This window comes from Colias croceus, chromosome 27 (genome assembly GCF_905220415.1).
Source record: "Colias croceus chromosome 27, ilColCroc2.1".
NCBI lineage: Eukaryota > Metazoa > Arthropoda > Insecta > Lepidoptera > Pieridae > Colias > Colias croceus.
This window is the reverse complement of record NC_059563.1, coordinates 317,746-332,026: the sequence shown is the minus strand read 5'-3', so window position 1 is coordinate 332,026 and position 14,281 is coordinate 317,746. Positions and strand designations below refer to the sequence as shown.

General features: G+C 33.4%; 1 protein-coding gene across 1 annotated transcript in view; it reads left to right on the top strand.

The window, feature by feature from the left end:
• Positions 1–14,281, top strand: part of LOC123703836 — a 170,331-nt gene that overhangs the window by 48,814 nt on the left and 107,236 nt on the right. Inside the window, exons 13-21 of the mRNA XM_045651999.1 lie at positions 225–288; positions 809–981; positions 1,437–1,524; positions 1,588–1,666; positions 4,594–4,702; positions 5,565–5,676; positions 6,146–6,271; positions 7,109–7,168; positions 7,388–7,459. Coding sequence (XP_045507955.1) covers positions 225–288; positions 809–981; positions 1,437–1,524; positions 1,588–1,666; positions 4,594–4,702; positions 5,565–5,676; positions 6,146–6,271; positions 7,109–7,168; positions 7,388–7,459 — 883 coding nt within the window. The remainder of the gene's footprint in view (positions 1–224; positions 289–808; positions 982–1,436; positions 1,525–1,587; positions 1,667–4,593; positions 4,703–5,564; positions 5,677–6,145; positions 6,272–7,108; positions 7,169–7,387; positions 7,460–14,281) is intronic.

The window sequence follows — 14,281 nt, the reverse complement described above, 5'->3', positions numbered from 1 at the left end:
TGGAACATAAGTGATGTAGGCGGTATCGACTCCATATTAATATTATCTCAATGCGCCTTACTCCATGACGTGACGGTATTGCCATGACAACGACTTTGAAATTTTACTCTCGAGTCTCGACGCGCCTAAAGAAGTTTAACTTCAAAAATATTTATTTTGTTTATACTTCACAGATAGAGAGTTTAAACATAATAATAATTTGATTGTATCTTGTTCATAAATAGGTGCTGCAGTTAAACGGTGTGGATGAAAATATGGCCAATGAGATTGAACATGTACTAGTTAACGGTAAGGATTCTGTTAATATATTGTTTTGTATTTAATCTGATTAATCTTTGATCCTTGTAAAACATACTCTAGAAATTTAATTTTAAAGAATAATCATTAATTTCGTCTGGTAAATAAATGATACACTAAGGCTCTAGAAGTTTTAAAAAATTTCGTCTGGTAAATAAATGATACACTAAGGCCAATTTCACGACATGCTGATAAAAATAGCTTTGCATTTAAATTTCCTTTTTAAGCTATTGCATAGCTTCTATCGCGGGCCTTGAGCGCGGGTCCGAATCGAGAAATTCCGTAACGAAAAAACCTCACGCTCCCCACTCCTTGGGGCGGAGGTGTGGCTTGAAGGCATAGCATGCAATAGCTTTACCGCGGCAGTCCCCAAGTGCCACACGTCGTTTTTTTTTAATTATTATTAATTTTATTGACTCATAATCTAAATTCTAAACGAAACACATTCCAAAAATTGTAAAACTGGTTATAAATCATACTCTTAATTCCTTATTTATTTATATAACAATAGAATACGAGAAAGAAGAAATCCTCCGCAACGTGTTCCGCAAAGCGCGAAGACAAGCGAAGGACGAACTTGCCAAACAACTGTCGGAGTTCCAAGGCAAGAGGCGGTTGGGACTTGCCACACTGTATGGACCTGATGATGCCACACTGCAGAGGTGTGACGTGGACAAGGCGCAGGTATGTAAAATGTCACAAAAAATTAGAAATAATCGACTATGGAACACAATACACAGCGCTAGAATGCAAAACATTACAGTGGAACGTTACACACGGCTTTGGAACACAATGCACTGCACTAAAACTTGACGCACTACACTGACTGTAGTGCACTGTGGCACGACGCACTACACTATTGTGCACGATGGCACGACGCACTACACTATAGTGCACTTTGGCACGACACACTACACTATAGTGCACGATGGCACGACGCACTACACTATAGTGAATTGTGGCATGACGCAATACACTGTAGTGCATTGTGGCACGAAGCCAGAACACAATACTTGAACACGACACTGCACCAAAACGTGACTTACTTCACTAGCAAAGCAACTTTTTTTTAACGCACGTTATTTATAAAAATAACTGATAGTATTTAATAAGTATTTAAATGTACACCGCCTTCACAGGAAGTGGTAGTGGTCGAGAGGATAATGTGCCAACGTCTCCGAGCTGTCGCTCAAGCGGGGCCCGGGGGCAATACTGCCAATATCGGCAGTATGGGCAATGGCACGGGGGGCAACATGGGCAATACTGGCACGGGGGGCAGCGGGGGCACAGGGGGCAATGGGGGTTCGCCCGAGGCACATTCCGCGCTGTTGGCTGCGTTGGTAGCTGCAGCGCTGTGTTTGCACTGTCGGTGAGTTTATTTTTATTTTTAACCGACTTAAAAAAAGGAGGAGGTTATTTTTTTGTTGTTGCCGAGGTTTCTTAACCGATTTTCTGTATTTAATGAAAATTAATCGCTAAATGTGTCGGTAAGAGCAAAACTCGAGAACGGCTGAACCGATTTCGTTAATTCTTTTTTATAATATTCCTTGACTTACGAGGATGGTTCTTATGGAGAGAAAATGTTTACTTGTACCACGGGTGAAGCAGGTACGGAACGCTAGTGAATAATACAAATATATTAAACCTGTTGTAAAGTTTTTAATTATATTTTGTTGTATTTTGAATTTTAATAATATGTGTTTGATTTTTGTTATACAGTAAAATCGTTGTAAAAAAGCTTTATACGAGTTATCAAGATATTAACACCGGGAAATAAATTATATCAGATAGCGATTGATGATCTTGTTTAGTAGAAAATAGATAATACATTTTATTGGAATTCGGAACTCCAAGCAAAATAACCGTGTATTAATTACTAGCTGTTCCCCGCGGTTTCACCCGCATTACTCCGCTCCTGTTGATCTTAGCGTGATGATAATATATGTATAGCCTTCCTCGATAAATGGGCTGTCTAACACGGAAAGAATTTTTCAAATCGGACCAGTAGTTCCTGAGTTATTTCGCGCGTTCAAACAAACAAAAAAACAAACTCTTTAGCTTTATAATATTAGTATATATTAATTACTGAAATAAACCATAGCAAAACCCTTTCAACGGAAACTTTAAAAACCCGTAGCCATGGGAAAGTCTTGACCGACATATTATGTCAATATTTTTATTTAATTGACGAGCCCTTATCAGCTTATCGTTGATAACAACTGTTTATGACAACACAACTATATAACACGTATTTTGAACCTTACATCAGTGGAATAAGGTTCATTTTCATTCGATATACCAAGTATCATGGTATATAACAAAAAAATTAAACCTTATGTGTGAAAAATAAGGTTTAATTTCGTTTTATTAGTTAGCTAATATGTCACACCTATGCATTTTTTTTATCAATTTTGGCAAATTTTAGAATGAATCGACTCATTCAGTTGTGTATGTTGCAATGTGTTGTAAAGTTTGTCTCGTAAAATAGTGCATTGATAGTGAATACTAGTTGTGTTGTGCGGATTTCTCTGTGTTTATTTTGATGGTCACAATTAATAGTGGTTTTGGGTTATTTAGTGCTAAATTAAGCACTCATTTAATTAATTTTTGTCGAATCTTAAAAATTATAATACTCGACGTATGCGAATTTTTCCCACCAGTAAAAAAAAGGAAAACGATCGAATCGAAAGTTGAATTCACAGTAACTGATAAGTACTTACGGTATTTTATAAGAACAGTGATTATACGAACAATCTTCTCTTAATTAATCTCTACCCAATAAAAAGGGACTTCACCAATGTCCAGTATTATATCAATAAAAAGTTTAAACATTATTTAAAAAATGGAACAGTTTCACATAAAAATTAAAAAAATAGTGGGTAGTTGTTAAATTTATAACACTTACACGTCAATTGTGTTTTGTGACAGTTATCAAATAAAACTCGAACAAAAAACGTTTGCTTAATTAAGTTATTAAATATTTTAATTTTAATATGAAATAATTATACATAACTGTACTATTGTTATATATACACAAGGAAATAAATGTAACGTTTTATCGTATTTTACTGTTTTCCTGTTAGCTTTAGCAGTGTTGTGAACAAAATATTTCGTACGGACGTCCCATACATCAATATAAGCATTATTAAAAAAACTGAACACATAAAATAAACGCGTTTTCATACTAATATGAAATATCTAATGTTCGAGTGTAAAATAGTGACTTACTGAGTGATGATTGTAACTAATTAGTGATTAAAAGTAGTGATAAAAATGGTGAATGTAGTGGAAATTAGTGACACGGAGGCGAGAGAAGTCAGGAGGCGATGGTGGCAGTCGCCAAAGAACAAAAAGATGAAACACAGCAAGTATGGGACTTTGCACAAATGTTAAAAGAAGGCTAAGTAATGTATATGAAAAACTAGCGGTCCGCCCCGACTTCGCCCGTGGTACATGTTTACGTTTTCTCTCCATCCTCGTCATTCAAGGAATATTATAAAAAAATACCGAAATCGGTTCAGCCGTTATCGAGTTATGCGCTTATCATATGCTTTTTAGCAACACATTTTGCGATTCATTTTCATAGCGTAAAGTACAGTCTGTGTATTGTTACATATAGTTTACAAGTTGCTAGATAAGTCCACAATATATTTTTGTGGAACTAGGGACAAATAAAATGTAGATTTTTATTCATATTACTATTAAATTTTAAAGTTCCACAATGAGGAGTTTTAACCAAATAAATGCTTTTCTTGGAAATAATTGTTTTAAAATTTTTTTATGATATGTTTTAGGTAAGATTTAGATGAACAATTAAATACATAGTGCGCAATGTGCGTCGGATCAAATAATATTTAAATATTATGTATCACTGTTTTGTGCTTGTGAAACGTATGAGAACATTTTTATGTATAAAATTAAACAAAAAAAAAAGTTAGTGTTTCTCATATCTTTACAAGAAACATACCCATATTTTCTAAAATTGAGTTTATTTTTTCCCATAATTACGTTAATTAAGTTTTAGTTTTATGTATAAAGCATTAAACTTTTTTCAAGCATCATCATTTATTATATTATCTAAATTCTAAAGTCATAGAATTTTAAATTTGAACAGAAAACTGTTAAGGTTTGTATTCAAATGTGTCATGTTTGTAACGCCTTCACATAAAAAACTACCGAACCGATTTTGAAAATTCTTTTACCAGCAGAAAGTTAAAAAATTTCCCCTATCACATATGCCATATTTTATTACATTTTATAAACGAGAGGGTGTAAATAAAGTTTTTTTCCGTATAGACCGGCGTCGGTAGCGGCGGCGGTGGGCGGGTCTCGCGCGTCCTTCTTACAAAGGGATAAATTGTACAAGCAGCGCGTCAAGCAGCTCGCCAAACAGCATCCGCAGCCGGTAAGTTATTCTATTTATAATGTATTTTATAAGAATACATATATAATTTACTAAACTGCCAATTTTTTTTTAAATTGTAGTTACGTCAATATTTCTGTAAATTCCTAATGTAGTTAATTAGTTTCACTTTATTGCAAATTAGAAAAAGAATACTAGATTGATTTGAAAAAAAAAGCATTTAGTAGATTGCTCAGAAAACAAAGTGTCCTCCCGCCTCGTTTATTCGGCGCGCTTTTTGAATTGTTTAATTTCGATATCGGTTGTTTTATAATCGGTGATACCGGTACCGATATCGATATCGGTATCGTTACATCCCTAGTTTTAATGTATCTTATTGTATCTACACTAATATTATAAAGAGGAAAACTTTGTTTGTTTGTTTGATTGTAATGAATAGGCTCATAAACTACTGGACCGATTTTAAAAATTCTTTCCATTCGAAAGCTACATTATCCACGAGTAATATAGGATAGGTTTTATCCCGGAAATTCCTCGGGAACGGGAACTATGCGAGTTTTTCTTTGAAACCGCGGGTGGAGCCGCCGGCGGTAAACTAGTATGCTATAAAATGTTTTATGTATAAGTCGTGTCAAGTAAAAAGAACGCTGACGGTTAAGCTGCGCATTGGCGATTTATCGGTCTATTTGGTGTTATGAGGTGGTATTAGAATAACAAATAGGTAGTTGCGAAGCCACGATTCGCGAGCCTAGTTCAAAAATAAAAAAACGGCACATAGCTTACGTGCAAAACTCGATCCATGCGCAAACACACCCCATCACTTTCATCCAGCGTTCTTTTTACGTGACGCGTACTGTATATTATGTATGGTTAACTGTATTGGAATTCATATTTGTGTGCCCAGTACGTGGTCCGCGGGCACCACCTGCAGCTGCAGGCGATCACGTCGCTCGCGCACTGCCACCACTGCGAGTTGCCGCTCGCCGGCCTCGCGCCGCAGGCCTACGTGTGCACCGGTCAGTGGGACGTGCAAACATACACACATACACACATACAGACAGACCGACTCCACAAACGCAGAAGAACATGAAATAAAAATACACACAACATATACAACGAGACATATTGAAAAAGATGCTGCCAAAACAAACAGACACAGAAAATTACACCAAAACAGACACAATTCATCCCAATATAACATTATAAAGAAAAAAAAAAAATGTGTGCGTGTACTAGTGTACACACGTAAGAAGTGAAACTTCTTTATGACCTTATTTTTCAAAAAATAATTTACTATATGCAACTTTACAGAAATACGTCGAGTCACGCGTGGTAGGGATAAGAAAAAGATGGCGCGTAACGGAAAAATGTCACGCGTAACGAAAAAATGTTACACAAAATTTTTTCCGACCCAAATAAAGAAGTTTCACTTCAAAAAAAAAAACAACAAATTTCACAACCTAAGATATATTTATATTGTAACAGATTGCAAGCTACGTGTTCACCGCGGCTGCGCTCGTGCCGTCGAAGAGGGATGTTGCTTGGACGGGGAGCACGCACCGAACCGCATCTCGCGGTTCATGGAGCGGATACACCATAACAACACGCCAGGTGAGTCAAATCAATCAATCAATCAATCAATCAATCAATCAATCAATCAATCAATCAATCAATCAATCAATCAATCAATCAATCAATCAATCAATCAATCAATCAATCAATCAATCAATCAATCAATCAATCAATCAATCAATCAATCAATCAATCAATCAATCAATCAATCAATCAATCAATCAATCAATCAATCAATCAATCAATCAATCAATCAATCAATCAATCAATCAATCAATCAATCAATCAATCAATCAATCAATCAATCAATCAATCAATCAATCAATCAATCAATCAATCAATCAATCAATCAATCAATCAATCAATCAATCAATCAATCAATCAATCAATCAATCAATCAATCAATCAATCAATCAATCAATCAATCAATCAATCAATCAATCAATCAATCAATCAATCAATCAATCAATCAATCAATCAATCAATCAATCAATCAATCAATCAATCAATCAATCAATCAATCAATCAATCAATCAATCAATCAATCAATCAATCAATCAATCAATCAATCAATCAATCAATCAATCAATCAATCAATCAATCAATCAATCAATCAATCAATCAATCAATCAATCAATCAATCAATCAATCAATCAATCAATCAATCAATCAATCAATCAATCAATCAATCAATCAATCGGACTGTCTTCTACTTTCGGTAACATATCAAAAAAAGGAAAAGTATTAAAAAAATTATGAACTTCCCTGCATTAGTCTGTAATAATGTAATATATTGAGCGTATGAGGCGTGCGCTTTTGAATTTTCCTATTTTTTTTATTATTTTTCTGTTGAATAAACGTTATTTTCTTGTTTAGGGCAAGATTCCGGTGACAAGAAGTCAAGAAAGTCATCGGGCACCGCGCATTTTCTTAACAGTATGTATTTTTCTTATATGTATTTTTCTTATATTTTTGTTAATTACGTTTAAATAAGTAAGAAGTCTAAGAACGACAGTTATCTACCAAATTCATCTAAATCGGTTCAGTTGTTGAGGCGTGAAGAAGATACAGACAGACAGAGTTACTTTCGAATTTCGAAAAATTAACTTAACAATTAAGTAATATTTTTACTTATCATATTATTTTTTGAAACAGTGGAAAGGAGTTTCCGCAAAATAGAAGACGAACCGAACTGGGACCAGACTCTCACGCCGACACCAAATCAAGGTTAGTGATATTTTTTCCGATTTTTTATCTGTATTTTAGTTTATTGAGGATGTATGTGAAAAATGGAATCCCACCAAAAACATTTTCATGTAAAATGTTGCCAAGACGAGCCCATATGACTCGCACTGTCAAAAAGTTATCAGATCTCATGTAGAGCGAAGCTTCTAACACTACACGCCCTAACTCTGCAAGGCCTAACTTCACAAACTCTACACCTTAGTCAAAATATGTGGCTTGGCCATTTCGCTACATTCACATCGGCGTAAGGTGAAAAATTAATTCACTGTGCATTACTTTTGTGTTATACAATAGTTCTTGTAGTAACGAACGGCCAAGCCACATATTTTGACTAAGGTGTAGAGTTTGTGAAGTTAGGCCTTGTAGAGTTAGGGCGTGTAGTGTTAGAAGCTTCGCTCTACATGAGATCTGATAACTTTTTGACAGTGCGAGTCATATGGGCTCGTCTTGGCAACATTTTACATGAAAATGTTTTTGGTGGGATTTCATTTCTTTTTGTAAGTTGTTTGTAACAAAATTTTATAAGTATGTCGATTAAAGTTTTAATTTTTTTTAACAAGGAGTACCTATACATATATATATCTAGGGTAACCAAGTTTTAGATTATTAGATTAGACCTCTAGCGTCATCAAAATTTAATTTAAAATTACAGGTCTCATACAAACTCCCATCCCCTAGTTTAAGGGGTTGGGGGATGAAAGTTACAAGTTTTATAATTTTTTTGTCGTTTGTGTGCTAATACTAGCTTACATACAAAATTTCAGCTTTCTAGGACATTAGGAAATACCTTAAGAATTTTGATGATCATCAGTGAGTCAGTGACGAAATTAGCGTTTTTTAGATATAAATAAAATCTGAAGTATAAAAGCTAATGTAATTAAAACTTAATATGTTCAATAAGTCCGCTATTGACAATATATCCCGAAAATTTTGTTGATCTAGCATAATCCAAACCCAAGTTATGAGGGTTCAAAAAAACGTCGAAGCGCTTCGAGAAAAGGTAGGTAGTGCCCGTGCTTGTTCGCTTGGCTCGTCTTGGCGGGGGCACTACCGTGCCCCCAGATTATGTTGGATTTCTTGGCGGTTGATTCGTATATTTTTTCCATGGGTATTTTAGAGATGGTATGATTTAGTTCTTCGCTTTTTGTTGTCTTTTTTTTTTTCGAATGTATCGAGATAATCCGGGGTAATTTTCATAGTATACATATAATATGTATAAGTTAGTGTTATATACTTTATGTTTTATCAGAGTTGTTACAAGAAGTTTTTTTTTATATTCCAAGTGTAGTCATACGCATCGTTTAAAAACAATTTTAACTATTATAATATGCAGTTATATTTGAAAATATGAATGTACATTGTACGCTTTTGACATTTAACGTGATTATATTATATGGCATACGCTTTTAAAACATCCATATGGTGTGTGTCTGAGGGACCAGAATATCTTGACCTTTGTTGCATTGTTTTATATTTTTTATACTACTGATTACTTAATTATAAACGTGTTATTTTATGATGAAGGAATTATTTCTTGAAATGCGTAGTTATATCTCAGTCATTGAGATAATGTTACTACGTATGGAGGAGACACTACGAAAAAATCTGTGCGCCATTTTTTTGCTCTAATCAAATCGAAATCACTATTAACTAATCAACGAAAAAAGAGAGTTTCGTATCTTTGAAAGAGATTTTGTTGTTTACCACAGTAAATATCCATAAGGGTCACCGTACACCGGTCACTCGTCGGTATAAATAGATTTTTAATTGTTCCGCCGCGCAGTGACGGCTCGTCCGCGGTTTGTTACAAGATTGGAATATGTTGGGCTTTGTGACTTGCTTTGATCGTAGAATTGGTTGCAAAAGATAGATAGGGATGGAGGAAAAGATAAAAGAAAAAGGTTGTATAGGAAAGGGTGGGAATGTTTATTGATGGAAAATAGATTAAAGTGTGGGTATGATGGACACGTGGGTAGAAAATATGAAGAACGTACAAATATGAGACAGCGAATAAAATGAAATTTACTGCGTAGAAATAGGTCGAAAGAGATCTTGTAGAGCATTGGCGTAAGAAATATAATTAATAAATCGTGATTAAAATTAAAAAAAAAAAAATCTTTAATTTCTCCGTTTAAAATATTCAATAGGTACTCGCGTAAAATCGACGAGACAATACTGTTTTTAATATTTTTATATCATCAAAACTGTAATCAACGTGAAAGTCAATTAAAAAAGCAATCGAATTCGCTCATTAATGCTGCGTGACACTGTACGTGACATTATAACAATGAGCAAAGCCGGGATTTACAGTTATAGCATGGTGTAGTAAAGATAATAAATCACGTATTCAATCGGTTAACATTTTTAGTCATTTTCCCTGTAATATCATGCAAATTAAATTTTTCAATCATGGATATTGGTTTTTGAAATTATTTTAATTTATCCGTCAAATGTTCCCGTTTTAATTTGTTTATATTTTATTTTTATTTTATTTTTATTTTATTCATAAAAGGTACCTTACAGCTGTTGATAAGATAAATTATACTAATTACATATAAAAACGCCAATTACAAGGCACACCGATAATAGTAAAATTGTGTGACAAAAAACGGCAAATTACAAAGGTACAATAATTGTTTTCTTTTACTTTAACAAACTTAACTTAACTTTAACAAAAAAATTCTTGATGAAACACAAAACATAAATGAATTAAATGTGACTTCTCGTGAACAAGCAATATCAACAATATAACATTAAAGCCGAGAAAAACAGAAATGAAATTGAGCCTGTTATGGTAGGTGACAATGTGGACGTGTAAATGAGTGTGTGTGTTAGGGTCTGCGTGTGTGTGTGTGTGTGTGTGTGTGAGTGTGTGTGTGTGTATTACTTATTTAAGTTATTTATAATCTGAAGAATTGCACTTTTAAATCTAGGGCGTGATAAACAAAATATATCAGCTGAGCAAAATTTATTATTATATACTTCAGGGAGTCTGAAATATGGAGAATTTTTAAGATAGTTTGTAGACGTTGACGGCACTAAGAACAAATTTTTTTGTCGAGTGCCTTGACTGGGAACCCGAAAATTTAAAGGATTCAAAATAGAGATACAGTCAAATTTATTATTTAGAATATCAAACAAGAACATTACGTCGATTAGATCTCTTCTATCCGATAACGCGTTAATATTATAATGTAGACAAGCCTGCTCATAGCTTACAGGGAAATGTTTGGATTTAAAATTTAATTTCTTAAAAAATATTTTTTGTATCTTTTCTAGCCTATTGATATAACATTTGTAGATTGGTCGCCATATTACACATGCAAACTCAAGGATACTCCGAACATATGCAAAGTATAAGACCTTTAAACATCGTATATCGTCAAAAGGTTCAGCTGTGCGCAAAACAAAACCTAAATTAGCAAATGCCTTATTTGTGACGTAGTCAATGTGGTCGTTGTACGTGAGTTTCTCGTCCAGTATCACGCCTAAATCTCTTACTGTATTAGTGGATGGAATTTTTTCGTTGCAGATTGAATATTCAAAGTTTATAATATTTTTTTTATTCCTAGAGAAAGTTATTTTTTGACATTTATTTATATTAACTGATATCTTATTTATGTTATAGTAATTTGTTAATCTATTAAGGTCGTTTTGAAGTGAAAGACAATCATCTAAACTAGCTATTTTGGTAAATATCTTTTTATCGTCCGCATATAAAAGGAACTTAGAACTATGAAAGCATTTATCTATATCATAAAGATAGATATTATACAGCAAAGGTCCCATGTGTGAACCCTGCGGCACACCTGACGGGATATCTACAAAGTTAGACCTATAACCACCAACTACAACGGCTTGACAACGATTTCTTATATAAGAATCTAACCATCTCAGTAGGTTTCCTTTGATATTTACATCTGAAAGCTTGCCTATTAGAACATCGTAATTTACTCTGTCAAATGCCTTCTCAAAGTCTGTATAAATTACATCAATTTGTACGTTGTCATTCATATTAGTGTTAAGATAGTGGGTGAAATGTTAAGATAGTGGGTGAAATCCAATAAATTTGTTAAGACATTACGTGATTTTATAAAACCGTGTTGATTATATGGAATGTAATTCAGAGCATGTGTGTAAATACTTTTGTAGACGAGTTTTTCAAGCAATTTTGAGAATATGTTAAGCAATGAAATACCCCTATAGTTTGTTATTTCTAATCTAGAATTCTTTTTATGAATCGGTACAATTAAGGCTTCTTTCCAACGTTTCGGGAAAACTCCTTCGGTGACTGAACGTTTAAATAATATTTTTAAAGGTAAAAGAAGACCGGACTGACATTTCTTTACGAATATAGCTGGTATACCATCTGAACCAGCGCCTTTTTTAACATCTAAATCCTTCAGTAGTTTTTTTATTTCTCCATCATTACAAGGTATAGTGTGTAAGCAGTCAGTTACATCAGAATCATAGGCATTAGGCGTTACGCTGGAGGAGATAGTCCTTTGAAACACGCTATGAAAATATTCGTTGAAAGCATTACAAATATCACTACCGTTTGTGAGAACGCGTCCATTATAATTCATGTTGGATGGTAAATTAGAATTCTTACGTTTGCTGTTAATATACGTCCAAAATTCCTTTGGATCCTTAATGATGCTGTCTTGACAGCGTGATAAATAGTTAGAATGACATTCGTCCTGTAAGTTTTTAACTCTTTTTCTCAGTAGAGAAAAGGATGCGTAGTCATTAGGGTTTTTGAAAATTTTCCATCGACTGTGAAATTTAGATTTCTCTTTAATTGCATTAATGAGAGCCGGCGTGTACCACTTAGGGTAATGGCGTCGAGAAGATATCTTTATGCATGGGACAAAGGTATCGATTAGGGTATTTATCTTGCTGTAAAATATGTCCACGCATTCGTCCAAAGAACCTGTTGATAAAAGTTCATACCAATTTATTTTGTTCAATTCAGAATTTATGGCATCATAGTCTGCTCTATAAAATTTTCTCAGCTTAGGAAACACAGGTCGCAATTCTTTAAAACATATATCTTTTACACAAATAACCAATGGGCTATGAAATTTATCGATATTTACGAGTGCATCGGAACATGCCGTGCAGTCGACAGAAACATTCGAGAAGACAAGATCAAGAGTATTGCCACAGTGGTTCTGTGTGACGTTAAACTGCTGGGCCCCCAATAAATTTATAGTATCGAGCAGATCTAATGCAGATTCTAGTAAATTTGAATTACAGTATTTGTTAATTTTATACGTGTTGTTAGTCGACCATAAAATAAAAGGTAGATTAAAATCGCCCATAATAAGAAATAGGTCATTCGGATGCCGATCGTAAATATTACGTAAAGCTTGATTAAATATTTTTAAGGTATTATGTGCGTCTGAGTTAGGGGGTAGATAAAGTGCAATAACGTGCAAATTCTTTGCATCCTGTGACCTAAATTTAAAAACATTCCCTGGTATCGTTAACCAAACACTTTCAAGGTCATATTATATTATTATAGTCCAAAATATAACTAATCAGTTTTAGCTTTAGATTAGTCTATTAAATTCACGGTTACAAATGAAGAAATATTAATCTGTTGATTACTTAAATATTTTTACGTTTAGAAATGCATTATGAATGGTTTCGGTTGTTAAACTAGAACAAATTATAAGTTATGAGATCTCTTTTAATATTAATTTATTTGTTTAGATTCAGAACGACTCGGATTGTACTCTAGAAAAGATGTAAAAGTTTTAGCTAATAAAAGATGTCTCTAAATAAATATCTTTAATTTGCATATTTCAGAATACAAAAAGACAGCTTCATAATATGGGATTATATATGCAATTTCATTTTACTTATGTACGACATATAAATATAAATTTATAATGTACGACATGCCAAAAAATAAAAGCTAGATTTTATTCGCTCTGGCAAAGCGAAAGCATCTATTTTTTTCTATTCTTTATAAATTTCTCCATATTAAACTCTCTTTAGAATATTTAATCACTATTCCTAACCAAAAATAATTATACTTCTATAATATAAATATAAACAGAAAAAAGCTATATATTACATAAAACAGAAAACAGTACCTACGTAAAGTTTTGTTCGTAAATAATGAATGAAGCGCTTACAAGCTCCGCTGAAACTTTCAGTGACATAGTAGTCGCGTCGAGCGCGCGTCGTACGGACGTGCACGGTTTGTTATTTGTTTATTGTTTATTTGTTATTGTTTATTGTTTATAATGTGACGTGGATGTGTAGTGTAGTGTTAGGTGCAAAGGTTGGAGTTGGATTTTTTGGAAAATGTGATTTAATTGGTGTTGATGTATACGTCTTTAAGCATTTTGATCCCTAGGATCCTATTGAAGTAATCCAATTAATTGGTAATAATGAGTTAGTATTTACTTGGTAGGAATAAGCAGTTATTATTTTCATATTGATTCGTTGAAGTATTTTGCTAAAATGTAAATTTTAAATTGGTTTTTCTGCATCTATGTAGAGTTAAATGTATGGAACTATTGTACCCATTTCTACCAGGTTTTGAACGATTGAAAGATACTGCTACATACGGACGTATTATAATAAAGATATATCTTAACATACAGAAATATTCGATAAATTCAGGCATACCCAGGGCGGACGGTTAGCGTTAAAATAACTTTACAATGATTAATCTTTCATTGTTCTCAATACAAATTCATATTTGTAACAACAAATCAGTAAATAATATAGAAAAGTGTTATAAAACTCTATCGATAAATTGCATTAAGTGCAAAAGGGTCTGTTTTA